Raw genomic sequence first — 23,601 nt, 5'->3', positions numbered from 1 at the left:
GGGAAGCAGGCTTGTTTTCTGTGGCCAAGAGAAATACAGTAAGTGATCCAAGGATGGTGTCATAGAAGGGCAGTTTTGCCGACCCTAAGTATTGATTTATTCAACAGTATTTATCCTCCCTACCCTGTCCAAGTGCTATCATCCTAGGATCTAGGGACACACCAGTGAACTGCCCTGACATCACAGAATTAAGAAGAGAGACAACACACAAACATAAATATGTCAAGTAGTAATAAGTGTTATTAGACAAATAAAGCAAGGTGATAATGGAGAAAATAAATTGGTATAAGCATTGCTGAGAGTTAAAATAGAGCCGGTCGCCATAACAGAGTCAGTGGCCATTGAGAAAGTGTCCATCGAGTGCCTCAGTTCTCAGAGCTGCTATTAAATTGCTAAACTCAGTTCAAGGTGGAGTTATAAACATCCTGGAACAACAACTGCTGCATTGATAGTTGGACCTTACCTCCTTCCAGTAGTTTTCACCTCTCTCATTTACATGTTGGAACTAACTAATCCATTAACCTAGCCAGCAATTTTTCATTTGCATGTTTTTTACCTTTATAAAACCTGCCTTTCTTTGTTCTCTGAGAGCAGTTGGAGTTGTTACCTGAATCTGCATCTATCAGAATGGGATTGCAGCCTTTTGGCTCAAAGAAATACCTTCATACAGAATGAGCCTCTTCTTTGGTTAACAAAGGTTAAGGGACAGAGTGCTTGTTCCTACACTCCAGCTTTTTTCTCTACAGTTGCCATCTATAGTCCTCAAGTTCCCAAACAAGGAATCACATATGTTTCTCACTTTAGAGAAATAATAACATATTATTTGCTATTTCTCCAACAAGTTTCAAAGGGCAGTCCTTTTGGGTGTTTGGGTAATATGTAAACAAGACACAAGAGTGACTGTAAAAGAAATGAGGAAGCAAAAGGAGGCTGCTTCCACCCATCAATTGATTTGCCCATAGTTATTTTATTGACACTTTTTTATTGTTACAAAAGAAGTCCATGCATACGAGAGGACATAGCATCACTTCAGATCTCAGGAAGCAGCGACCATCAGATAGGTCTTTGGGTGAATAAGAAAAAGGAGAAATCCAATAAAGAGAAATACTAACTTAGAGAGACTAAGAAATGCAACATCTTCCTGGAACCACAGAAAGGGACTATATAGGAACATGTCATCTTTTCAGGGATCATAAGGTCTCTGGGGAAAGAGAAGTGGGAAGAAGCAATTCTTCAGAGAATTATTAGGGTCACAGAATGAATGAGCAGAATTAGAGAGCCATAGACAAAAGTGAAGAAATAGCTGTGTTTAGGTTTTGGCAGGTGGGCAGGGAGTGGTAATAATATCACAGGGTTACCATTAATTGAATCACAGCTACTACGCGCCAGACACCATGCTAGGCTCTTTACAAAATAATTAATTCCTAATCACTGCAACAACCCTAAAAGGTAGATATTATTATTCCAGTCTCACAGAGGAGGACACTGAGGCTACAGCTTGTCCTGGTCGCATAGCCAACAAATGGCAGGGTCAGGAGAGGGAGTCTAATCTGCCAGGCTCTGGAATCAAGATGTTTTTTACATCTCTAATTCTCCATGCTGCAAATTTCATAGAGAAGTTGGGTGGGGGTGACTTGGGAGTCTACAAGGTACCGTTAAAGAATAATAAGGAGATTCAGGTCTGAGCAAGATACTTATAAGAAGAAGAATTATCAGGTCCAGCCTCCTAGAATTTCTGGGAAATGGAAAAGAGAGTAGGATTACAGTGGAAGTGATTTTGATTTGGGGATTTCTTTGAGGGAGGGAACTGGCAGGAGGAGTCAGCCCTAGGTTGGGTCCTAGGCAGCAATCCGGTAGTTAGGGTGGACCTGGGGCCTGACATCACAGACCATACCAAGAAGCTGAGCCAGGATGCGTTCGCGGTTTTTCTGCTGGGAGCTCTGCATGCCCTGCACCTGGCGCCTTGTAGCCTGCTCCACTTCGGTAGACAAGTTCCCCTGGGAGCCCATGGCCTGCGGGGGGCGGGGGGGGCGGGGGGGTTGAGAAAAGGTAAAAGAAAGAAAGGAAGAAACAAAAAGAAGGATCCAGGCATGTAGAGGGACAGATCCTGGAGTAAGGCCAGGAAGAAAGGCCTTCTCCAAAACCAACCCCATACCACAGAAACATTCAGACACCAAAGAGAGCAACATAATCCCCTTTACTCTAAGACCTGACATTCAACTTCATCCTAAAACATATTGTACAATCCCTACCATCTCACCACCCAAGACCAGTGAACTCTACCCTCCACCCCAAATGTCATCATACTCCATACAGACTGTGGCAATTCCCCACAAGCTGTACAAGTCCTTCAAAACATCCAGACTCTCTTACATATCACAAAGTTGACCAATGTCATTGTCCTCACCAGGATCCCTCTCTGTCCTTTACCATTTTATTTTCTTGTAGAATCACCCTATACACACCTCAACAGATGCACTCATCAATTTGCACCCCGGTGTGCCATCCCAACTCTCCCACCACTCACTGCCTGCTGCTTGCTCTGGAATTCTTGTTCTCGCTCTCTGCGGTATTGCTCCACTTCCATCTGTGCCTCCTCCTTTGCCTGCTTCAGACGCCGGGCCTTCCCTGGAGGCAAAAAAAAAGGACAGGGGATGGGGGTAACCCGCACAAAAGGTGATAGTAGGGGTCAGTCATTTCCAGAAAGTTATCCTGCCTTCTCTCAGCTAACCAGGCACTAGATTTTAACACCAGCCATTTCTTCTCTCCTAATCAGCCACCCCAGGTCCCAGCTCTCTCTCCACAGGTCTTGGATTTTCCTAGGGACTCAAATGTTTGCAGTCCACCCACCCGCAATTTTCTTTCCAGATTCCTAAGGGAGGGAGGAGGAGACTCACTCTTTCTGGCATCTGCCACCTTCTCAGCTGCGCGTTTCTCCGCTTGCAGGAGCTGCTGGATACCCTGGGATTGACTGGCCATTTCTGTCGTTATGGCTGATGCTGTTTCAGATGCTACCAAGGTACCAAAAGGCTCCCGCCCCACCCGCCACCGCCTACTTCTCTTCTTCCAGCTCGATGCTGCAGTCCTCCACTACTCCTGGGTCTTAATGCTCCCCTTCCTGCTCCACCTGCTGTACCGGGTGTCTTCACCAAACTGATCCTCCCAATCAGTGATGGCTGGTCCTCCTCTCCCACCTCTCACTCTGGCAGTACCCAGAAGGACCGCTTGGGGACAGCAGACACCAGACCCAAAACTGCCCGCTCACATCGCCAAGCGCAGAGCTTTCCCAGTCAGAAGGTCTAGGAGTGAGGGCAGGGGAGAAGAGCAGTATTTGGGAGAGGAGGCATAGAGGGGTTGAGAATGGAGTGATAAGGTAAGGAAGTCATCGTGCGTGATGCGTTGGGTAAAGATTATGGTGGGCTTCCCTGAATTCTTCCAACGTCTCTTTCCCTCTTTTTTCTCCGTCTCGTTTCCATCTCTTTCTATATCTTTCACAAGTCCAAATTTCTGCATCCATCTCACTTTCCTTGTCTTTTCATGCCTGTATTTTTCTTTTTGATTCCCTGTTCTTGGCGTCACTGTGGTTTTTGTTTTCTCATTTTCACTATGATTTTTGTCCTGCCTTTATCTCTCCTGTTTTCTCTCTTTTCGTCTACCACTGAACCACTCCTCTCCTCCCAGTTGGGGGAGGCGGGGATAAACCTCCAAATCGCCTTCCTTTCTTCACGTCCTTGCCTCTGCTCCTTTTCCTCGCCTATCCTCTAGTCTTCCTGTTTCAGTGGGACCCTTTTTCTTAAGTTCCCTAGTTTTCCGGCCGAGGCCAGACAGCTAAAACACCCCCGCCGCCGCCTCGGGGATTAAAGAGTAACGAGTAACATCCGGTAATGCGTTTCACTTCATTTCCTCCCTTTACCTGCGTCTCGCCTTGCGCCGTTTCCGTCAACCTAGAGTGTCTCCGCCCTCCTGCCTTCTTCCCTCCGAGCGTCCTACACGCAAGCCTCGGGCCTACTACTCCGAGGGTATTCCGGGGGACAGGGAGCAGGTCTGATGAGTAACACCTCCTCCCAGGTCCTAGGGGAAGCCTCTACAACTGTCCGAAAGGGTACATTATATTCGATTTCTAGATTATTGAAATTATCCATGACATTTTTAATTTCAGATTTCTGTTGATAAAAATTTCCCGTGTCAGTCTCTATTCGTCTTTTTCAAAGTCCTTTATTTAAAATTCACCTGGGTTAATGAGCTGCACAGTAATCATTTCTTTTCCAAAATTTTACATTAAAATATCAAATATATGACCCCAGATCCCCTCGAATATTCTTTCAAACCTATCTGGTAAGGAATGAGGGTTAGGACAGGTCTCATTTCTTGCTAAAGATGAAATGGGAACCGAAAGGGGGAACAGAGGGAATGCCAGGGATAGAGGAAGAGGTACTTGCCAAGGCTGGTGTCCTGACTTGATACTTTTTTTTCCTTCCTCAGACCAAGAGTTCAATGGCTTCCACTTGCCGCCGCCAACGCCGAGAGCGTCGTTTCCGCCGTTACTTGTCTTCAGGTCGGCTAGTTCGGGCCCAGGCCCTCTTCCAACGACACCCAGGCCTTGATGTAGATGCCGGGCAACCCCCCACACTGCACCGTGCCTGTGCGCGCCACGATGCTCCGGCCTTGTGCCTGCTTCTTCGGCTCGGAGCTGACCCTGCCCACCAGGACCGCCATGGGGACACAGCACTGCACGCTGCTGCCCGCCAGGGCCCTGATGGTGAGTCTGCCAGGTGGGGAACAAGGCCATCAGCAACTAACTGGGTCTGAGATGAAAGCCAGCAGTTGAAAAATAAGCTAGTCTTTTGGTCATAGGACTTAAGGAGGTAGTTGACCAAGTTAGCTATCACTTAATGTCATTACATCATTGAACTACCATTGTTTGAAGAGCCCAGCATTCCCAAAACAGCAACTGATTTTCAAATTTTACACCTTTCGAGATTAGTAGCTACTTGGTCTCTGGACTGGTTGTTTGCCTGTTGTGCAAAAAAGTAGCATAGAGGGTAGGTCCTGGAGTTAGATTGTCTGGGTTCAAATCTCAGCTCCACACTTAATAGCTGGGTATTCTTGGGCAAGTTACCAAACTTCCCTCAGGCTTAGTTTGCCCATGTGCAAAATTAAATAATAACAGTCCTTGCTATGTGCTAGGCACTTCTCACAAAGTAATTCATTTGATCCTCACAACAGCTCTATAAGGTTACAAGTACTGATGTTATCCCCATTTCCCAGGCCAGGAAACAGCACAGAGAAGTAATTTGCCAAAGTGGTAGAGCAGGGAGCATAACCTACGCACTCTAGCTAGAGCACGCATGCTCTTAGCAAGTGTGTTATCCTGTGTAATACATTATAGAAATATATGGTGATAGTGCTTGTGTTTAAAACACCCATGCTCTGATATATGTTTTAAGAATCAACTGAAAAAGTGCATAGAGCCCTTGGCACATGAAAGTAGATGCTAGCCATTGTTGTTCCTGTTGTTATCAACAGATCGTACTCTTACAATTCTGAAACTCAAAAATAACTCTGAGAACCAAAGCTAAGTAGATGCTAGCCATTGTTGTTCCTGTTGTTATCAACAGATCGTGCTCTCTCACTCACAATTCTGAAACTCAAAAATACTCTGAGAACCAAACCTTTTTTATCAGCTTGCCACCAAACTCATTTGGTGTCTAAACCTAACCTGAACTAAAGTGAGGCTATCTATGTTTAGTTTTATCCCACTAATGTCAATATTTAGACAGTTCATTGCAGGAACATTCATGTGTTTGGTTACTAGGGCTGCTCAGGCCCTGCTGAGCTACCTAATATAAAGTGTATGTACTTTCAGATCAGCTCTAGCAAATCTCAAAACATCTGAATTCTGAAAAACCTTCGATACCGAGGGTTTTAGATGGTGACCTGTTGATACTGTAGTAGCAACGGAGGCAGCTCTGTAGAGGAAAATAAAAGGTGAAACCCTCCTTTCCCTTCTGGAGATTTTCCTTCTAGAGTAAGAACATTAGAGGAGAACCTCTAGGTTGGAATGAATAACCTCTATTTAATTTGATTGCTAGTATCACCATCCCCCAGCTCCCCAACTATATATAGGAAGCCACTAGCAAAGCCTCCTCCATGTAGTAAAAAAAATCCCCTTTTCTTTAATTCCCTTTAACATAAATGAGATAGCCTGGCATACTTGGATTTTTTTAACTTAAAAACAAAGAGGAAGTTTACAAAGTGCAGGCATCTAACTTAACAGTTGATATTGTAGGTAGCAAGAGCAGAGAACCCTGAAGCAGAACTTAGATCTCATCTAAGTTCCAGCTCCACCTATAGGCTGTATGACAATGACATGCAACTTACCTTCTGTGGTCCTAATTTGCCTCTCTAAAATGGAGGTCGTGACGAGTAAATAAGGCAAACAGTTGGTGCAGTTTGGCACAACTAGATGATAAGTAGTGTTATTTTTATCCTTATATTACTCAATTAATGCTATCTGAATAGTAAAACTGTCCCTCATAGTATAGTAAGTGCTTCCTTCATTGCACTGAATTCTAAGGAGCCTGCAAGATTGAAATCTCATTTGAGGATCTGCACTCAGGTCACTCCCAAGCCCTGTTGTCTTTTTAGGCCTTTACTTCCTCCTGGTCCCTGCCAGCCCTGCCACCAGGTGGCCCTCTAACTCCTTGTTAAAAAGGCCCATCTTACTTAGTTTCTAGCTGCTTTAGAAACCACTGTGCCTTAAAATGCAAATATTTTCTTTGAACAGATGACCTAGGACCCCCTGAGAAGAGCGCATTCCCCTCAGCTCCCAGGTTAGGCCTAAGAAATTTGCCGGTTATCTAGGCTGGGTTGTCACCCGCAGTGAGATGAATGACCCCTACCTTTAGACTTTCGGTAACTTCTCTTTGGACCCATCACTTCATGAGGAAGTACTCTTAGCTTTACGAGACCCCCGTATAAGCATACTTTAGTCAAAGAATAACCATTCTCTGCGCACAGCAGAAGAAGTGAACACTGAGAAATGGGGTCATTTTCTCACAGTCTTTTCAAAAAAAAGTAAAGTCCGAAGCCAACCTGGTATTTTTTTTAATGTAACATTCACTCCTCTTCTGCTCTGTGCACAGTACCAGACATTTACTATCCATCACCCACTTTGATCTGCACAGTAAAAGTAGGATATGGCCCTGTTTGACAGGTGACTAAGCCACCCAGCCTATGTTCCATTTGCTTTTCCAGCTTCACCTCCCACAGCACACCTACAGACCTGTGACTCCAGCTATCTGGCTCTGTCTTCAGTGACCCCCAGCATGTTTTTCACAGGCCCGCCTGTCTCTTGCCTATGGCCTTCCCTTACCCCGATTTCCGCTTTGCTAAGTTATCCTGCCTCCCCAGTCCAACTAAGCCCTACCTTTTCCTGAAAGCTTTCTCTGACCACCCTGCCCACTCTTACCTTCTCTTCCTCTGCACCTGCTTCTGTCAACTGTCATTCAATATAAGCTTCTAATATTGGCGTTTTTAACAAGTATTGTGTACCAGTTAGTCCCCTTAAGGTAGAAATCATATTTCGTTATGGGAAGAGGAAAAGCAGTGCTTTCATCATAAAACAAATATGTTTTATTCTACGAAAATTTTTCATATTTATTTTTCCTAATATAAGTACAATACACCTACTAAAGAACATTGGGAAAAGTTGATCTATACTGCTAAGTTAAAGTTGGCATTTCAAATCACTGGAGGACGGTGAACTATTTAATAAACAATTTCAAAACATTTGGTTCACCCAGGGAAAAATAGAGTCCTCCCTCACATCGAACTTAAAAGAAAATTACTACAGATTAAACACCTAAATGTGACAGGAAGGGTACATACCAAATTAATGGGAAGGGTTCCCTTTGGGAGAATAAAACTTGGAAGGCAGTATCAAAGAAAACTTTAGCTTTATGTATGATGGTTTTATTTCTTTAAAATAAAATGATGTAAAAATTATATTAACATACCTTGTGGTAGGAATAGGGGTGCTTATTATACTTTAGTTTGTACTTTTTTGAGTTTTTTAGATTTCTAAAAATAAAAATATAGTAGAAAAAAATACAAGAGAATATTTTTATAATCTTAGAGTGGAGAAAGCCTTCCTAAAAAATAAAGTAAAACTAAAATCTATTGATACAGGTTTAACCACATAAAAACTTTTTAAATAAGAGAAAGTACTGTAAATGTAACAGACATAAAAGGTTAATATCTATACTATGTAAAGAGCTTTCATATCTACATATATAATTTCTAAGGAGATAGTAGACAACATGAACAAGTCATTCCCAAGAAACACAAAAAGCCAAAAAGCATATGAAAAGAAAATTTTATAATTAAAATTATTTTTTAACCTATAAGATGGGCAAAATTAAAAGGTTAATGAGACTCAATTTTGGTAAAGGACGACACAAGACACTCATAATTCTTGGTAGGAATGTACATTGGCACAAACTTGAGAGCAATTTGACAAATCTCACATGTTCTTTGACCCAAAATCAGACTTCTGAGAATCTACCCCACAGAAATACTGTAAAGAGTCCACAAAGATATATGTTTGAAACTGAACATTTTTGGAAAAAAAAGTCTGTTGTTTGAGGATAGGGTGATTTGTTTGTTTCATACACACAATGGAACACTCCACAGTCATAAAATGAGGTAGACTATACTCCTGTGGAAAAATAGAAATGAGATGTTAAGTAAAAAAAGCAAGTTGCCAAATAGTACATGTATTATGGTCACATAGCTCTGAAAACAACTGTCATACGTATATTTCCTTCCAGTCTTTTTTTCAGCCATAGGATTTGGTCTCTTTTTGTACACACACACAATTACAATCAAATCCCATGTAGTTTTATAGCCAGCTTTTTATATATGCAAATATTTTTAATGGTTATTTAATATTCTGTATCATATTTTATTATGTTTTATAGTTGGAGGCCTTACTCCTTAAAACCTGTGAACTTAAAAACTTCCCATGCAAGCCTGAGCACCCACCTACCCTCACACCTGCCATCCCTGGTAGGGAGTAAGCACTTGAAAGACAGGACCAGTTGCTTGCTGGGTGGGACAAGTTGGGAGAGCTTGTGACAGGTCACATTAGTACTAAAGAGAAATGCCCCCTCTCCTCATCCTGATGTGGTTTGGGTTGAGTGGCACTCAAGTGTGCCAGGAGATGGGTGGAGGCAGTGAGCCTTGGCTAGCCAAGGCCAGGCCCATTCTGTCTTCCTGCCTTCCTGGCAATGACAGGATAACCCTTCCCCTGTCCCATCCTTTCCCCAGATAGCCAGTACTTTCTAGTACTACAATAAAGATTTAAAGACTGCTGGCCATTTACTCCTACCTTAGGGAGAGAAAGTAGGTCTACAGGAAGAGAGGGTGCCTCAGTCACCTTCCTCTGTCCTAAGAGTGAAAGAGGTAGTCGGCAGCCTTGGTGGCCTAGGCAGGTAGACATGGCCAGGAGTAAGGTACCTGGGTTGATAGTGAAGTGAGCAGCATGACACTCAGCTGACACTGGAGCAGATGCCATGAGGTCAGGGCACATGAAGAGGGGAGTTCAGGAATGGCAATTCCTCTTTTTACCCCCAGCCCCTTGTCAGCCAGCGCCTGGGTAGGACCCTCTAGCTCAGCCTCTCTCTCCTCCCTTAAGTCAGTAGTCATCTGGAAAGAGCTTGCTCTGCTGCTGGGAACATTTCTATGTCTCAAATTCATTGCCAGTCTGGACCCTCTCCCACCCCATGCCCTTCCCAGTATGCGCTGGGTAAGACTGACTGAGGGAAATTCCCCTGAAAAATTAATTTTATGCAGTTTATTAAAAAGTTATATAAAAAGATTATTATATATTTATATATTTATAATGGTATAGAGTAGAATGTCCAGGTATTTTACCAGTCCGAAGTATAGTTTTGAGTGAGAAACACAATTAAGAGGAATAAAGTGACAATATCTTCAAGCCAAAAATGGAATACGTAGTGAGGTTTTTGACATTGCCCTGGGTGGCTGGCGGCAGGCTGGAAAATGTCATTTGACATTGTATAACTCCCAGGACACTCAAATAATTTGTGGGGACACAGGTCAGAATATTTTAAACTACTACGCTTATGTGGTAAACTATGAATATTTGTCAGTGACTGTTATTTCCTAATACCCAAAAGGCATCCATGTGGGCAGCCCTTTCCTTTGCTCTAAGACCGAGGGAGTGAGTGACCAGCAGGGTTCAAGATGGCACCCTCCAAAGGAGTGGGAGCCCCAGCTAACTTCTGCTCACTGCTCTCCCACCAACAGCCTACACGGACTTCTTCCTACCACTGCTGAGTCGCTGTCCTTCTGCTATGGGAATAAAGAATAAGGATGGGGAGACCCCTGGGCAAATTCTGGGCTGGGGACCCCCCCGGGATTCCACTGAAGAGGAGGAAGAAGATGAGGCCTTCAGGGAGCGTGAATGGAGGCAGAAGCTTCAGGGAGAGCTACAGGACGAATGGCAGGAGGTCATTGGGAGGTTTGAAGGTGAGAAATCCATTACCATCCACAGCTGCCCTCCTTCCCTTTAAGCCGCTTTTTCTACACGGACCACATGAATGCTCCTACTGGCCTCTTACGCCCCTTTCCTCTATACTGCCCTACTTCTCTTGCCCCATCACCTTCTCACAGCCTCTCTCCGACTACCCCCATCCTGCCCTCCGAAATAGATGACGCTTCGCTTGAGGCCCAGGAACCAGAGTCCTTCTCAGCCTGGTCAGATCGCCTGGCCTGGGAACATGCCCAGAAGCAGCAGCAGCAGCAGCAGCGTGAAGCAAAGGGAACCTGCCGACCCCCACGGGCTGAGGGCTCCAGTCACAGCTGGTGGCAACAGGAGGAGCAGCGGCTCTTCCGAGAGCGAGCCAGGGCCAAGGCGGAAGATCTGTGTGAGAGCCGGGCCAGGAGGGAGCAGGATGCTCACTGGGACCAAGGGCTGAAGCCAGCCAGGGCTGGGTCTGGGGTAGAGCACCCCAGAGGAGGAGGGAGAGGCAGCCTCTGGCGCTTTGGAGATGTCCCTTGGCCCTGCCCTGGGGGAGGGGACCCAGAGGCCATGGCTGCAGCCTTGATGGCCAGGGGGCCCCCCTTGGAGGAGCAGGGAGCTCTGAGGAGATACTTGAGGATCCAGCAGGTTCGCTGGCACCCTGACCGATTCCTACAGCGATTCCGAAGCCAGATTGAGACTTGGGAGCTGGGCCGTGTGATGGGAGCTGTGACAGCCCTTTCTCAGGCCCTGAATCGCCATGCGGAGGCCCTCAAGTGACCTCAGGGAAAGAGTGAAAAACTGCAGGGATTGCAGCCTTAGGGCCAGGGCAGTAGAAAGGGTATGGCCAAAGATGGGGATGATGAGGAAGAGGCCAATGCTGCATGGCAGAGGATATGGGGTGGGAGCGAAACTTGTGATAAGCGGGGGTGGAGAGGATACCGCTACCACCACTGTTCTTCAGCTCTGCCATTTCCTAATAAGACCTGGTTCCACATCTCACTCCCGGTGTCTCTGCCTTTTTCCATTGCTGTGGTTTTCACCACCCATGACATCTCCTTTCCCGCCCTGCCTGCCAAAACCCACAGCTCCTACCCACCTGTGACATGCACATACACACACTAATGCGTGCCTTCAGCTGGAGACAAAGAGCCCCCTGCTTGCCCATGAAGGTCTTCAAGTCTCACTCCACTCCCTACGCTGGGCTCCCCTCCACAATCAGTGGCTGAAGAAATAGATGTGAACAAAAGCAAAAAAAGGGAACAAAACCAGTTTCCTTCCCCTCCCCAGCTCCCCAGCCAGAACCACATCCTCCTCCCCACTTAACACCCCCTTCCCCGAACACAGGGCTTTCCCTTTGCTGAGTCACTGAATGGTCCGATTTGGGGGCAGCTGGAGCTGGAGGACCATAGGAGGCTGTGAGAAGTCAGAGGGATAGAACCAGAATGGTCGGAGGAAGAGCCCTATAGGGGAGTAGAATTTCAGTTGCTAAAATTAGGAGTAGGGGAAGTAGGCGGAAAGAGCCAAATTATGTAACCTGGGTTGTCTGTTCTTGGGCAACCAGGGACCCACCCCCGAGGCCATCTCTCCCCTCCGGCTTCTCAGTCCCATGTCTCCTCCAGGGCTCTGAGAAATAGAGTGAAGGAAAAAAATGGAGTCACTGTAGTCAAGCTACTAAACTACTAAAAATCAAGTAGGTTGAGGTACGAGGACACGATTCTATCTTGTTTTAACTAGCCTGGGAATTTAAACTTTTGAATCTAGTCCTGCATCAATGCCTAGGCATACATCAAGACCTCCAGATAACCCTCTGATGATCCCTGAAGGACTCATATACATTAACCTGACATCCATTATCAAGACCACCGATAGAACCAGACCTGGTGCTCATCTTCCAGATTACCTGGCATCCATCATCCAGACTGACATCTCATTGATAACCTTCCTGGGCCAATCCAGAGGCTAAGAATGTAGAACTAATAATTCTCAAGAATGTACTTTAGTAAAAGAACTCTTAACTTTTCTTTCTTCTTTGGAACACTTCTAGATTTTTACCTAGTTAAGTTTCAAGTTTGTAAACCCTAAGACCCTTGAATAAAGCTATCGTTTATTTCTAGCCAGAACTTCCAGACTTTTCAAGTTCATTCAACAGCCCCAATTCTTGGCTCCCTTCATACAGCTTCTGCCCAAACCTGAGTTTTATCTCTGGGCAGCCAGGCCTGCCCTTCCAGATAAACATCTCCTTTTCCTTAGATTGAGGAAAAGGTCCTGAGGGATGGAGGGAGAGGGTCTGGCATTCCCACAGAGGAGAGAAGGGCACCATCTCTCCCACTATTCGTACTCAGTTCTCACTCCAGCGCCCCGGACTGGAATAGGCAGTTTTAGACAATACCAAACCCCACTGCCATCCCCCATGGCACAGCAGGAAACTTGGTGAAAAGGAAGGGCAAGACCAAACAAGTACAGGCATGAGCTGGCATGTGCAGTCTACACATGTCTACATCAGAGAAACTTATGAATCAGAAACATTTTTCAGGTCTAGAGCCCCGGTCTACACAGGAGAACCCCAGGAATAGAAGTGGAGGGCAATGGAGGATGGGGAAGGGTAGCTTCTGGAACCATGGTAATGTGGGGTAAGCATGAGTCCCTCAGAGAAGACAGAGAGCCAAAAGGCCCAAGGCCTCCGAGGGACCAGCCAGATGTTCAGGGGGCAGGAGGAAGGGGCTGGTGAGAAAGAACTTGAGAGAGGAAGCTGCTGTGATTCAGAGAAGAGACTGAGCTGTGAGCAACTCAAGCCTCCGGTTCCTCTCACAGGCCGGAGATTTCGGAAGTGGCATGCAAAGAGCTCAGGTTTGGAGTGGGGGAGAGTTGGGGTTTGAGTCCCTAAGGTTGGGTTAACAGGTAAGCAGCATAAAACTTTGGTGTCTAAATTTGCTCTTCCACCCAGGAGATTTTTTTCTGGTTTTTAAGCACATCACTTCCCCTCTGCAAGAGTTATATAAAACCAGAGCAAAATAAGTCCTGATACGTGGCCCCCAACCTCCCTTTTCAACGTCCCTGCCTGGTGTCTGGCCCCCAGCCCTACAGGGGGTTCCCCTGAGTTGAGGGCTGTTCACTTTCTCTGACCACACGATTTCCGCTTCTGTGTCTCTTATTTCCTAGTCTGATAAAAATACCGAGCCCTAGAGGCCTTGGCTTCCTGTGACCCTCTGGGGCCAGGCAGCAGGCATCCTGTCCACTACAGTGGGGGTAGGGAGGGGACCCAGGGATCCCCAAGGGGTGACTCAGTGCCTACCATGAAACATTGGGGAGGTAGAAGAGTACATTTCTGCTCTCTAGAGCTGGAGCGAGGAATCGGTTCTCATTGGAGGATGCATTGGGTTTCAGTTAGAGAAACACGATTGGGAAGGAGACTGGTGAGGTTGAAGAGGGTCAGTTTAGGGATTGGGGTTGTGGCAGGTCTGGGTTGTTAGGAAAAGGACCCAGAGAGACTCTATTCAGTGCAGTTCAACGAAGCATCAAGTAGTCCAAAGATAAATTCAAGCTTTGCTTCAAGTTTACAGTCCCACAGAGGAGGCAGGTCCATACCCACATGCCTGTGAACCAAGTCATGCTGAGGTTAGAGTGAGGTGCAGTGGATGCAGAAGAGGGGGACATGGATTTCATCTGAAAGCATCTGAGGAAGGAGAAGGCACTTGAGCTTGCGCTGACCAATGGCAGCATTTCTGAGAGCAGAGGTAGATGGAAGGGCTCTAGGTGAATGAAATGGCTTGAGCTGAGGCTGGGAGTCAGAAAACACAGTATGTTGAGAAAAAGATGTGTTTGCTAAGGTGGACAAAGCAGAAGTGTATGAGCATGTGTTGAAGGAAGGACCACAGAATGCTAAGGTAAGGGATTTGGAACTTCATCCTCTGTGCAGTGGCACTGTGACAGCTATGAAGAGGGAGAACAGGAAAGCACTGAGTGAAGAAGAAAACAACTGTTTTGAACACCTACTGTGTGTCGTCCATGTCAAGCCTCTTTGCTAACATCTAATCCTGCCAACGACTGTCCTAAAGGTAGAGGATGGGTCTCCATTGTATAGATGAGGAAACCAAGGGCATAAATGTCCTGTCCCTTGCTAAAGACCACACAGCTAAAGAGTAATGGAATCAGCATCAGATTCATCTTACTCCAAAACTTGTGAACTTTTTATTTAGGTTCCAATAACTCCAAATGGCATTAAAAGAGGGAACAGATTTCATAAACTTCGAGGGGATAAATCAGGACATGACAACTGATTGGGCAGTGGGACTGAAGTCTCAGATGACTCCAAGTTTTGAGTCTAGGGGACTGGGAAAATGATGATGCTCTAAACCAAGGTGATGCATGGCTGTGGGGAAAGATGAGTTAATTTCAAACATTCAATCAAATTTTTGTTCAGCAGCTGTTAGGAGCAGAGTACTGTGCTAGACAGTAGGTACAAATGAATTAAAGTCACTGCCCTCAGCACTTGCAGTCTAATGAGACAATATATAAGTATACACATAACAACTACATGTAATAATGGGAAGTGCATCTGCGTAGGATAATAAAGTGCTCAGAAAAGGCCTGCTGAATCAGAGGTGCTAACATACCACTCAGGTGGAAATTTCCAGCAAGCAAATGTGAAGCTCAAGAGGAAAGTTTGGGCTAGAGAAAGAGATTTGGGCATCACTCCTCTCACAATGGAAGTTGAGCCTCTGCATGGACAGGATTCCCAAAAGAGAGTGACCAGAAGAGCCCTGAGGATGATCGAAGGAAGAGGAACCAATAAAGGAAAGATGTCAGGGGAGTAGTTAGATAAGTAGGTCAAGGGAGGGGCATGCCAAACAGACTGGGCAGCCACGTCTGATACTTCAAAGAGGTCTAATAGGTGAGGGTTGAAAAGGTCCTTTGTGTTCAGGAACTAGATGATTACAAATTTCGAGAAGACAGTTTCCACTTACCAGAGGGACAGGAATCACTACATAAGCTGAAGAGTGAGTAGGAGGTAAGGAAAGCGAGGTGGTGGGTACAAAGTCATAGAATGGTGACTATGGAAGATAACTAAGAATTGTCTCTAGTTCAACTCACAAATTTTACAAATAAGGAAAATTTTACCAGTTCCCGAAAAAGTAGTTAAGGGGGTTAGTCTCTTGAGACATCACGAAGAAAAGGAAGATGAGAGTAGGAATGAACATTTGAGGAAGAAAGAGGGTCCAGGGAAGGATTTATTTTTGAGAAAAAAAAATTGGATATCTAAAATGAAGGGAGGGCTCATGACATGAAGTGAGAAAGATACCGAAAACTAAAGGGGATACAGAATACAAAGGATCAGGCTTGGACAGGAGGAAGCGTACTCTGAGTGAAGAGGAAAAGAAAGATTAAACAAATTGAAGGGAAAAAACTAAGGAGCTCTGCCTTGGATGGCCTTATGCTCAATAAAATAGATGACAGCATCACTGGCTGAGAGCAAAGAGGTAGCGCGGAAGGTATAAGAAGCATGGAGTCTTAGAAGATCACCTGCAGTGTGACGGAATCAACAAAGAAGGACGAAGAAACATGGAGGGCTCTCTGAGGTTAGACAGGATTAGTAGTAGGCCTCTTCTGTGATATGACTCCTGCAATGCTTGGCAGCCTAGGAGAAAAACTCAAGAATGAGACCATTCAGTTTATCCAAATCAAGTTTTTCAAGGTATTGTTGGTAGAACATCAAGTAAGTGATTCTAATGTTGAAGCACCAAGAGTCCAGAGTGTAAAACTCATATGCATTGGTTTTGAAGTCTCTAAAGATGGTGGTAGGGGATGAGATATGGAAAAAAACTGAGCTAGATATATAAGTTGTTAAGAGTATGATAGAGATGTTGGTAGAGAAGACTGTGCTATGTAGACAGGAAGAGCATGGCAAATGCAAAAGGCGTGGGCTTTGAGAGAGGAGGAGGAGGTTACCAATGATGCAGAGGGAGAGAACAGAATAGTGGCCTCTCCTCTGCCTCCTGCCCCTAGTGATGGGGGTAAAAGAAAGAGCAGGCTTCTCCAAAGAGAAAAATCATTAGGAGAAATTCAGGCTTCCAAGTGCCAGAGGAAGATGCTTTCAAAAATTAAATAGAGGATTTGAATATAAGAGGGGTTCCACAGAACATTGTGAAATAGAGCAGTAGAAGTGTCCTTATGGGGTAGGGAATCTAATCCAGGCAGGTTAAATCCCATTGAGAGTTCAGGAGAGGACAACACAGTCTGGAAGGTTTTGCTTCTGGAAGCAGGAGGTTGCTGCTTCTGGAATTTAAATTGTAAGATACATAGTGTTTATTATGAAGGGAGACATAAATACCTTAAAGAGGTTTTAGGGGGATGCACAAGATACAGTATCTCCTCCAGTTCCATGGCTTTAAACACCTACTTTATGCTGACAATTCCCAATGTTATCTCTCTAGCTCTGACCTTGCCTCTGAAATCCAGACATATATCCAACTGCCAAGTGACATCTCCACTTGGATGTCTGTCCAATAGATTAAGACTTAACATATCCAAAATTCAGCTTCTGGTTTTTCCACTGAGTGAAGAGTCTCTCACAGTCTCCTCATCTTCTGCCCTCACCCCACCATCCATCCAATCCATCATCTAGCCCTGTCAATTCTACCCCTGAAATATATTCCAAATTTGTCTACTTTTCTCCATCTTCATGACCACCACCATCTTCTCTCCAGGATAGAAGCAATTATCTCTTAACTGGTGTCCCTGCTCTCGATTTTGCCTCCTAAAATCTAGTCTAAACACAGGAGCCACAGCGATCTTTCAAAAACATAAATCTAATCACCTCTGCTCTCCACCTCCTTCCCTTCCTACCCCCTCCCCCACACACACATGCAGACATACACATATGCACACACTCACTGACACCCTCCGAGGCTTCCCATGGTTGAATAAAACCCAGATGCTTTACCCCTCCTTGTATGGCCCTGTGTAATCTGGCCCCTGCTCTCCTCTCTGACCTCATCTCCCACCCCTCTCCCACTCTTTCTGCTCCAGCCACACTGGCTCTTTTCTGTTCCTCATCACCCCTAGTGTCCACCTTCTGGCCTTCACAGTAGCTATTCCCTTTGCCTGGAATGCTTCTCCTCCAAATCTTCACCTGGTTACTCTTGTCATTTGAGTCTTAGCTTAAATGCCACTTACTCAGGACTTTCCACTGTATCTAAAGTAGTTCCCTGCCACTCTTATCACAGCCTTGTCTTACTTCCTCACAGCACTACTCATTGATTTCTTCTTCAGTGTATTTCTTTTTCACCTTGCCTTACTAGGATGCATGCTCCATGAGTGCCAGGACCTTGTCTGACTTGTTTGCCACTATATCCCTCTTGCCCAGAACAGTGCCCAGCACGCAGAAGGCATTCAATAAAGACTTATTAAATAGAGGGATAGATGAATAATGGAGTAAAACTGGATGAAGCTCAACTTTAGGTTTGTGGTTCAGACTGGACTTGCACTCAGAGTCAGGTTTAACTTTAGGGTTAAGAATGGCAATCGGTTGGTTTCAAGATTAGCTTCTGAAACAGGATTGGGTTAGTTTAGATGATAAGTTTATTCTTCGGGATGTGTTTAGATTTGACGTTAGGGTTGAGTTTGAGTTGTGATTTCAGTTGAGGTTAAATCTGGGTTAGGGTCAAGGTTGGTATTAAATCCCAATTTTGGTTTTGAGGCTAAGTCCAGGTTTGAGGCTAATGTCATTTCAGCCTCATTGGAGGCCTCAGAGATTTCACTGGTTTCTCCACAGATACCACTGCAGACACTGTATTTCCCTGAGTTTGGGGCACAAGACTCCATCACCACTCCCACTCAGGGAAAGCCCCAAACCAACTGCTGGCCACCCCAAGAAAGAAACTGAATTTCACACAACCTCTGAAACTGAGATCGAAACCAAGATTGGCCCATCTCAAGGAGCATCCTTCAGCACATCACAAACACCCGTGACATCGAGCTTCAGCCCAGTTCTTGCCCTTCCTTCCTCTCTGTCTCTCATGTCTCCCCATTCACTCCTTCTCATCTTCCTCTTTTTGTCCCTTAATGCCCCAGTCTTTCTCTCTGACCTAAGTTTATCACTTTCTCTGTTTCTCACTGTTAATTGCAACACCTTTGTATATTTTTATATAGCTGAGGTCTCTGTCAATCAACTCCTACCATTAGAGAGGCAGAAAGAGACAATAGGAAGGAAAAAGGACCCCCAGAGAAAGAGGGACACTGAGAAAACGAAAGGAGCAGGAACCAAGAGGGAAACCAACAGTGACAGAAGAGACAATGAGGTTAAAAGAATAATAAGCCAAGATACAGACCAAGATATTTAAAAGAGTCATCTGTGACTACTCTTCTTCCTCTATCACATCCGGTCAGCCACCAAGACCTGTAGATTTTGCCTAGAAAGTCCTTTCCATTCTCCTGCTGCTGCCTCAATATAAATGCAGACTCTTGTCACCTACTTCCAGGATGTTGAGAAACCCTCCTAACTGGCCTCCACACTTCTGGTTCCTTTTCTAGCTCCCAACTCCCATTCCCCAATCCATTCTTCTTATAGCTGCCAGACTAATTTTCCTAATATACCAATCTAGGTAGGGCCCTCTCTCACTTAAAATTTTTGGTGGCTCCCCGTTATAATTAGAAATCCAAAGTTCTCTTGGTTTCAAACCTTCAGGATATGTTCTCAGTTTACCTCCCAAGCTTCATCTCTTTTTCCATCTATTTGTACCCAGTTGCACATCTTGGCACACTTCATACTATCTTTCACTTCCAGTCTTTGCATATACTGTTCCTCCATTTGGAATGCTCACCACCTTCTTTGCCTCAATATTTAAGGCCTGAATCATCTCTCCCCCAAGTTCGATGGCTTTTCTATGGGCTGCCATAAGCCCATTGTCATGAAACTTATCACACTTTATTGTAATTATCTGTTAACTTTTCAATCTCCCACACTGGTCTTTGAGCTCCCTGAAAGCAGGAGACTGTCTTTCACATCCGTATCCTCAAGGCCTTGTAAAAGGTGCTCAATAAATGTTTGTGGAATAGAGAGAAAGTTAAGAGGTGGAATGAGAATAAAAAGAAATAATAGATAAAAATAGTAAGACATGAAAAGTAAAGTGCAGGGGGAGGAAAACAGGAGAAATAGCTCATACACACCCTGAATGCTACTTATGAGCCTCAGGACACCAAGACCCCTCAGGGACTTTGTGACAGAGGAGAGCGGCAATGTGCCCAATGCCAAAAGGGGTGGGATTCAGCCTCCATCACCATCCTGAGCACCAGTCCCTCCAAAACCCTCAAAATGAAAGCATAACATTAGTGAGAGTAATAATTGTTTTCTCAATCTTATGAAACAGGAATAAAAATGTCTATGAAAACCTCGTTGTTGTTTTTTAACCTGCAACTTACAAGCTAAGTGAAAACTGGCTCATGGTCAAGAATATTCATATCAATGTTTTTTGTGTTAGTCAAAAACTAGAAACAAACCAAATGCCCATCAACAGAAGAATAGAGTATATTCACTCAATAGAATATTACATCGCAATGAAAAATCCCCACTACAAATACATGCAACCATACTGATGACTTTCACAAACACAATGTTGCATGAAAGAAGCCAAACACAAATAAATACATTCTGTATGATTCCATTTATTTGAAGTTCGAAAGCAGGAAACACTAATCTATGGTGATAGAGGTCAGAAAGTACTTGGTTATCTTTGGAAGGTATCAACTGGGATGGGGCATGAGAGAACCTTCTGGGGATCTGAAAATGTGTTGAACTGTGTAGTGGCTACATGGCTATAAACAGACGGCAAAGTTCATCAGGCTGTTCTCTTAGATGTACACCTCACTATATCTAAGTCACACAGCAAAATGGGGTAGAAATTTTTAATGATTTTAAAACAGTGTATTGGCTCTATAAAAGCAATTCAAGACAAGTGGCTTAGCTGCCACATTCCTTGATCCTAGAATGTGTTTTTTGGGGGTTATGTAAATCTGATGTGTGGGGGCCACTTAAGATCTGGATGAGGTGGAGGGCATCCTTCAGGAGTGAGATGCAACCCCATCATACGTGAGTGCATGGCATCTCTCTGGATAAGGGGACTATAACACATCTTCCAAACCAGGACACTTTTAAAGGGGGCTCCATGAATATTTTCACCAGGACAACACACATAAGCCATGATGTTCCAGGCAAGAGAGTATACAGTGAAACCTCTTGATATGAAACCTGCCAGACATCCTGGAAAGTACACATACTGAGACAAGCGTGACTTGAGCCAGTTGGGACAAGGACGGGGTATAAGAGGACAAAATAGGCACAGAGAGAAGCCTGTAATCAGCCAAGGGTGCTGAGGTGTTACATGTAATCACTCTTCAGGGAACCAGGCTTCCAGCTCACACCCCAGTTGCTCCCCCTCCATCTCCCCCGAATTTACTGTCTCTTATTTGGAACTCCTAAGCCTGACCCCACTCTCTAGCCCTCCCAGTCCACAATTCCCCTGACCCCACTCCCTTTCCCAGAACTCAGTCATCTGAGCCCCCAGCCTGCGGTTCTCTCCTAGGCCTCAGCCTTTCCTGCCTTCATCTGAAACAGCAGCATCTTCTAAGCCCTGGGGGCTTCCCCGGGCCCCAGCATCGGCCTAGAACCCGCCCGCTGCCTGCCACACTGCCACTGCCGCTTCCTCTATAAAAGGACCCAGGCGTCCGGGCCCAGGGGCCCCGCACAGCAGGTGAGACTTTCCTGCCCCATCTCCTTGGGCTGCCCCGGTGCTGGATTCTCTCCCTGATCTTTCAGCCCCCCGCCTGGCCCGGCCCCACCTGCACCTCCTGCCTGGGCCTGGGCCTTGCTGGGTTTGGTTTTGGTTTGTTCCCCTCTCTCTGCCTCTTTCTCTCTGTCTCTGTCACATGCCCTCTGTTTCTGCTGTGATTCCTCTTTGATCCCTCTCTGTTTCCCTCCTGTCTCTGTTTCTCTTTCTGTCTCCCCCTGTTCACCTCGGAGTTTCCCTGACTGCATCTTGTCCCATTCTCTGTCTGTCACCCTGTCTCTTTCCTGTGGCTATCTCCTCAGGCAGGAGGCCTGTCTTCTGCAGCGGGCTGCCCTGCCCTCCTGCTCACTGTCTCTCTCCCCGCAGGTTCTCCCCATGACACCACCTGGATATCTCTACCTCATGAGGGTATGTGGCGCCCCCCTCCTCCTTCTCCTTCTGGGGCTGCTGCTGGCCCTGCCTCCTGAGGCCCAGGTGAGGCAGCAGGAGAATGAGGTCTGTGGGGATGGCCTAGCCAAACCATGGGCCCTAGAGCCCTCCTCAATTCTGTTCTCCCCTAGGGGCTCCCTGGTGTTGGTCTCTCACCCTCAATTGCCCGGACTGTCCATCAGCACCCCCAGAATCACTTCGCACAAGGCACCTTCAAACCTGCCGCTCACCTTGTTGGTAAACATCTGCCTGCCCTTCCAGATGTATGACCCAAGCCCGCCTCCTACCCTGCTTCAGGGACCCAAGCATCTGTGTACCCTATCTCTACCCCAACTTTCCCAAACCCCAAAACAGAGGCTCCTACCCCCTTCTGCCCTCCCAATCATCCCCCAGGAACTCAGTCCAGCATCTACTTCTTTAGGGATTGAGACTTCTGACCCCCAAATCCTTAACCCCAAAACCCCTTATGGCTCTTCCTAGGAGACCCCAGCACTCAGAACTCGTTGCGCTGGAGAGCGAACACAGATCGTGCCTTCCTCCGCCATGGCTTCTCTTTGAACAACAATTCCCTCCTGGTCCCCACCAGTGGCCTCTACTTCGTCTACTCCCAGGTGGTCTTCTCCGGGGAAGGTTGCTTTCCCAAGGCCACCCCCACCCCTCTCTACCTGGCCCATGAGGTCCAGCTCTTCTCCTCCCAGTATCCCTTCCACGTGTCTCTCCTCAGTGCTCAGAAGTCTGTGTGCCCAGGACCACAGGGACCTTGGGTGCGCTCAGTGTACCAGGGGGCCGTGTTCCTGCTCACCCAGGGAGACCAGCTATCCACTCATACAGACGGCATCTCCCATCTACTCCTCAGTCCTAGTACTGTCTTCTTTGGAGCCTTTGCTCTATAGAAAAATCCAGAAAGAACGAATTGGTTTCAAGGCCTTCTCTCATTTTGCCTCCATCCTGATCATTTCAAGGGTCACCACACCTCTCCTTCGACCATTCCAACACTCTCAAGTCTTCCCCACTCATATCAGCCAGCACTTCCAAAAGAGGAATCCTAAGCACCCCAGGGGACCCACCTCCCTAAACCACCCTGGATGTTCAGCTGAGGATTTCAAGCCTGCTAAAGACTCCCATCCAGAGTACTTCCTCTGTGCTGCCGGTCCAGGGGGGCCTAGCCCTGGATATGGAGGGGGAGCAGACACATCGGGGAGCTTGGGTGGATGACTTAAGGCAGGGAGGGGGAATTATTTATGAAGGAAAAAAATTAAATTATTTATTTATGGAGGATGGAGAGAAAGGAATCGTGGAGAAATATCAGAAGAGAGAGATAAATGTGCCCAAAAGATGAAAATGAGAGGGCACCGGTACAAGGATGACCTAGTGAGAGAGAAAACTAGTGATTCTGAGGGACCAAGGGACTCTAGAAGGAAGTGAAAGGCTCCGAAGAGCCAACCACTGCTTGACTAGACACCCCATGAGGTAGTATCTGCACCCTTGATGAAGCCCAATAAACTATTTTTCTCTGAGATGCTGTCTGCCTGTGTCTGTGTGTCTGGGAGGGGAGAATTTCCTAAGTCGCTCTAAGGAATGGAGGGGAGGACAGAGGCCTCAGAAGGGATGGGAGCTGTGGGAGTACAAAGAGATCTAGGGGCTTAGAGAGCTCTGGGAAAATGTGGCTGACTCACGGGGTCAAGGGAGCCAGGCTGCTTTGGGGGAACCAAAGGGTAAGCTCAGAAGAAATGCAGGTCCAAGTTCTGGAGGGATGGAGGTCAGGGAACCCCTGGCAGATATGACCACATATAGAGGCTCTGAGTAATGGGGGTTATAGGAAGCCTCTAAAGAGAATTGAAC

At 46.0% G+C, this 23,601-nt stretch overlaps 3 protein-coding genes across 6 annotated transcripts; 2 read left to right on the top strand and 1 right to left on the bottom strand.

Annotated features, from left to right (window-relative positions):
* Positions 1-947: 947 nt before the first annotated feature.
* ATP6V1G2 (ATPase H+ transporting V1 subunit G2) lies at positions 948-3,266 on the bottom strand. The gene is made up of 3 exons (XM_039883110.1): positions 2,898-3,266; positions 2,528-2,628; positions 948-2,012 (listed from the first exon to the last, which is right to left on the bottom strand). The coding sequence occupies exons 1-3, from the start codon at positions 2,977-2,979 to the stop codon at positions 1,839-1,841; spliced, it is 357 nt and encodes a 118-aa protein (XP_039739044.1). The 5' UTR covers positions 2,980-3,266; the 3' UTR covers positions 948-1,838.
* NFKBIL1 (NFKB inhibitor like 1) lies at positions 3,247-12,662 on the top strand. Of its 3 annotated transcripts, none has more exons than XM_039883106.1 (4): positions 3,247-3,373; positions 4,483-4,759; positions 10,333-10,554; positions 10,737-12,662. In XM_039883106.1, the coding sequence occupies exons 2-4, from the start codon at positions 4,495-4,497 to the stop codon at positions 11,324-11,326; spliced, it is 1,077 nt and encodes a 358-aa protein (XP_039739040.1). In that variant the 5' UTR covers positions 3,247-3,373; positions 4,483-4,494; the 3' UTR covers positions 11,327-12,662. The 3 variants fall into 3 exon arrangements, with proteins under 3 accessions (XP_039739040.1, XP_039739041.1, XP_039739039.1); XM_039883107.1 differs by lacking the exon at positions 3,247-3,373 and adding an exon at positions 3,892-4,042; XM_039883105.1 differs by lacking the exon at positions 3,247-3,373 and adding an exon at positions 3,901-4,102.
* Positions 12,663-12,764: 102 nt separating this feature from the next.
* Positions 12,765-23,276, top strand: LTA (lymphotoxin alpha). Of its 2 annotated transcripts, none has more exons than XM_039883109.1 (5): positions 12,765-13,396; positions 21,127-21,294; positions 21,697-21,738; positions 21,891-21,996; positions 22,240-23,276. In XM_039883109.1, the coding sequence occupies exons 3-5, from the start codon at positions 21,706-21,708 to the stop codon at positions 22,650-22,652; spliced, it is 552 nt and encodes a 183-aa protein (XP_039739043.1). In that variant the 5' UTR covers positions 12,765-13,396; positions 21,127-21,294; positions 21,697-21,705; the 3' UTR covers positions 22,653-23,276. The 2 variants fall into 2 exon arrangements, with proteins under 2 accessions (XP_039739043.1, XP_039739042.1); XM_039883108.1 differs by having other exon boundaries at positions 21,697-21,804.
* The last annotated feature ends 325 nt before the right edge of the window (positions 23,277-23,601 follow it).

The sequence above is a fragment of the Pteropus medius genome, unplaced genomic scaffold (assembly GCF_902729225.1).
Source record: "Pteropus medius unplaced genomic scaffold, Ma_sr-lr_union100, whole genome shotgun sequence".
NCBI classification, from domain to species: domain Eukaryota; kingdom Metazoa; phylum Chordata; class Mammalia; order Chiroptera; family Pteropodidae; genus Pteropus; species Pteropus medius.
The sequence above is the reverse complement of the archived record's forward strand: the minus strand, read 5'-3'. Positions and strand labels throughout refer to the sequence as shown.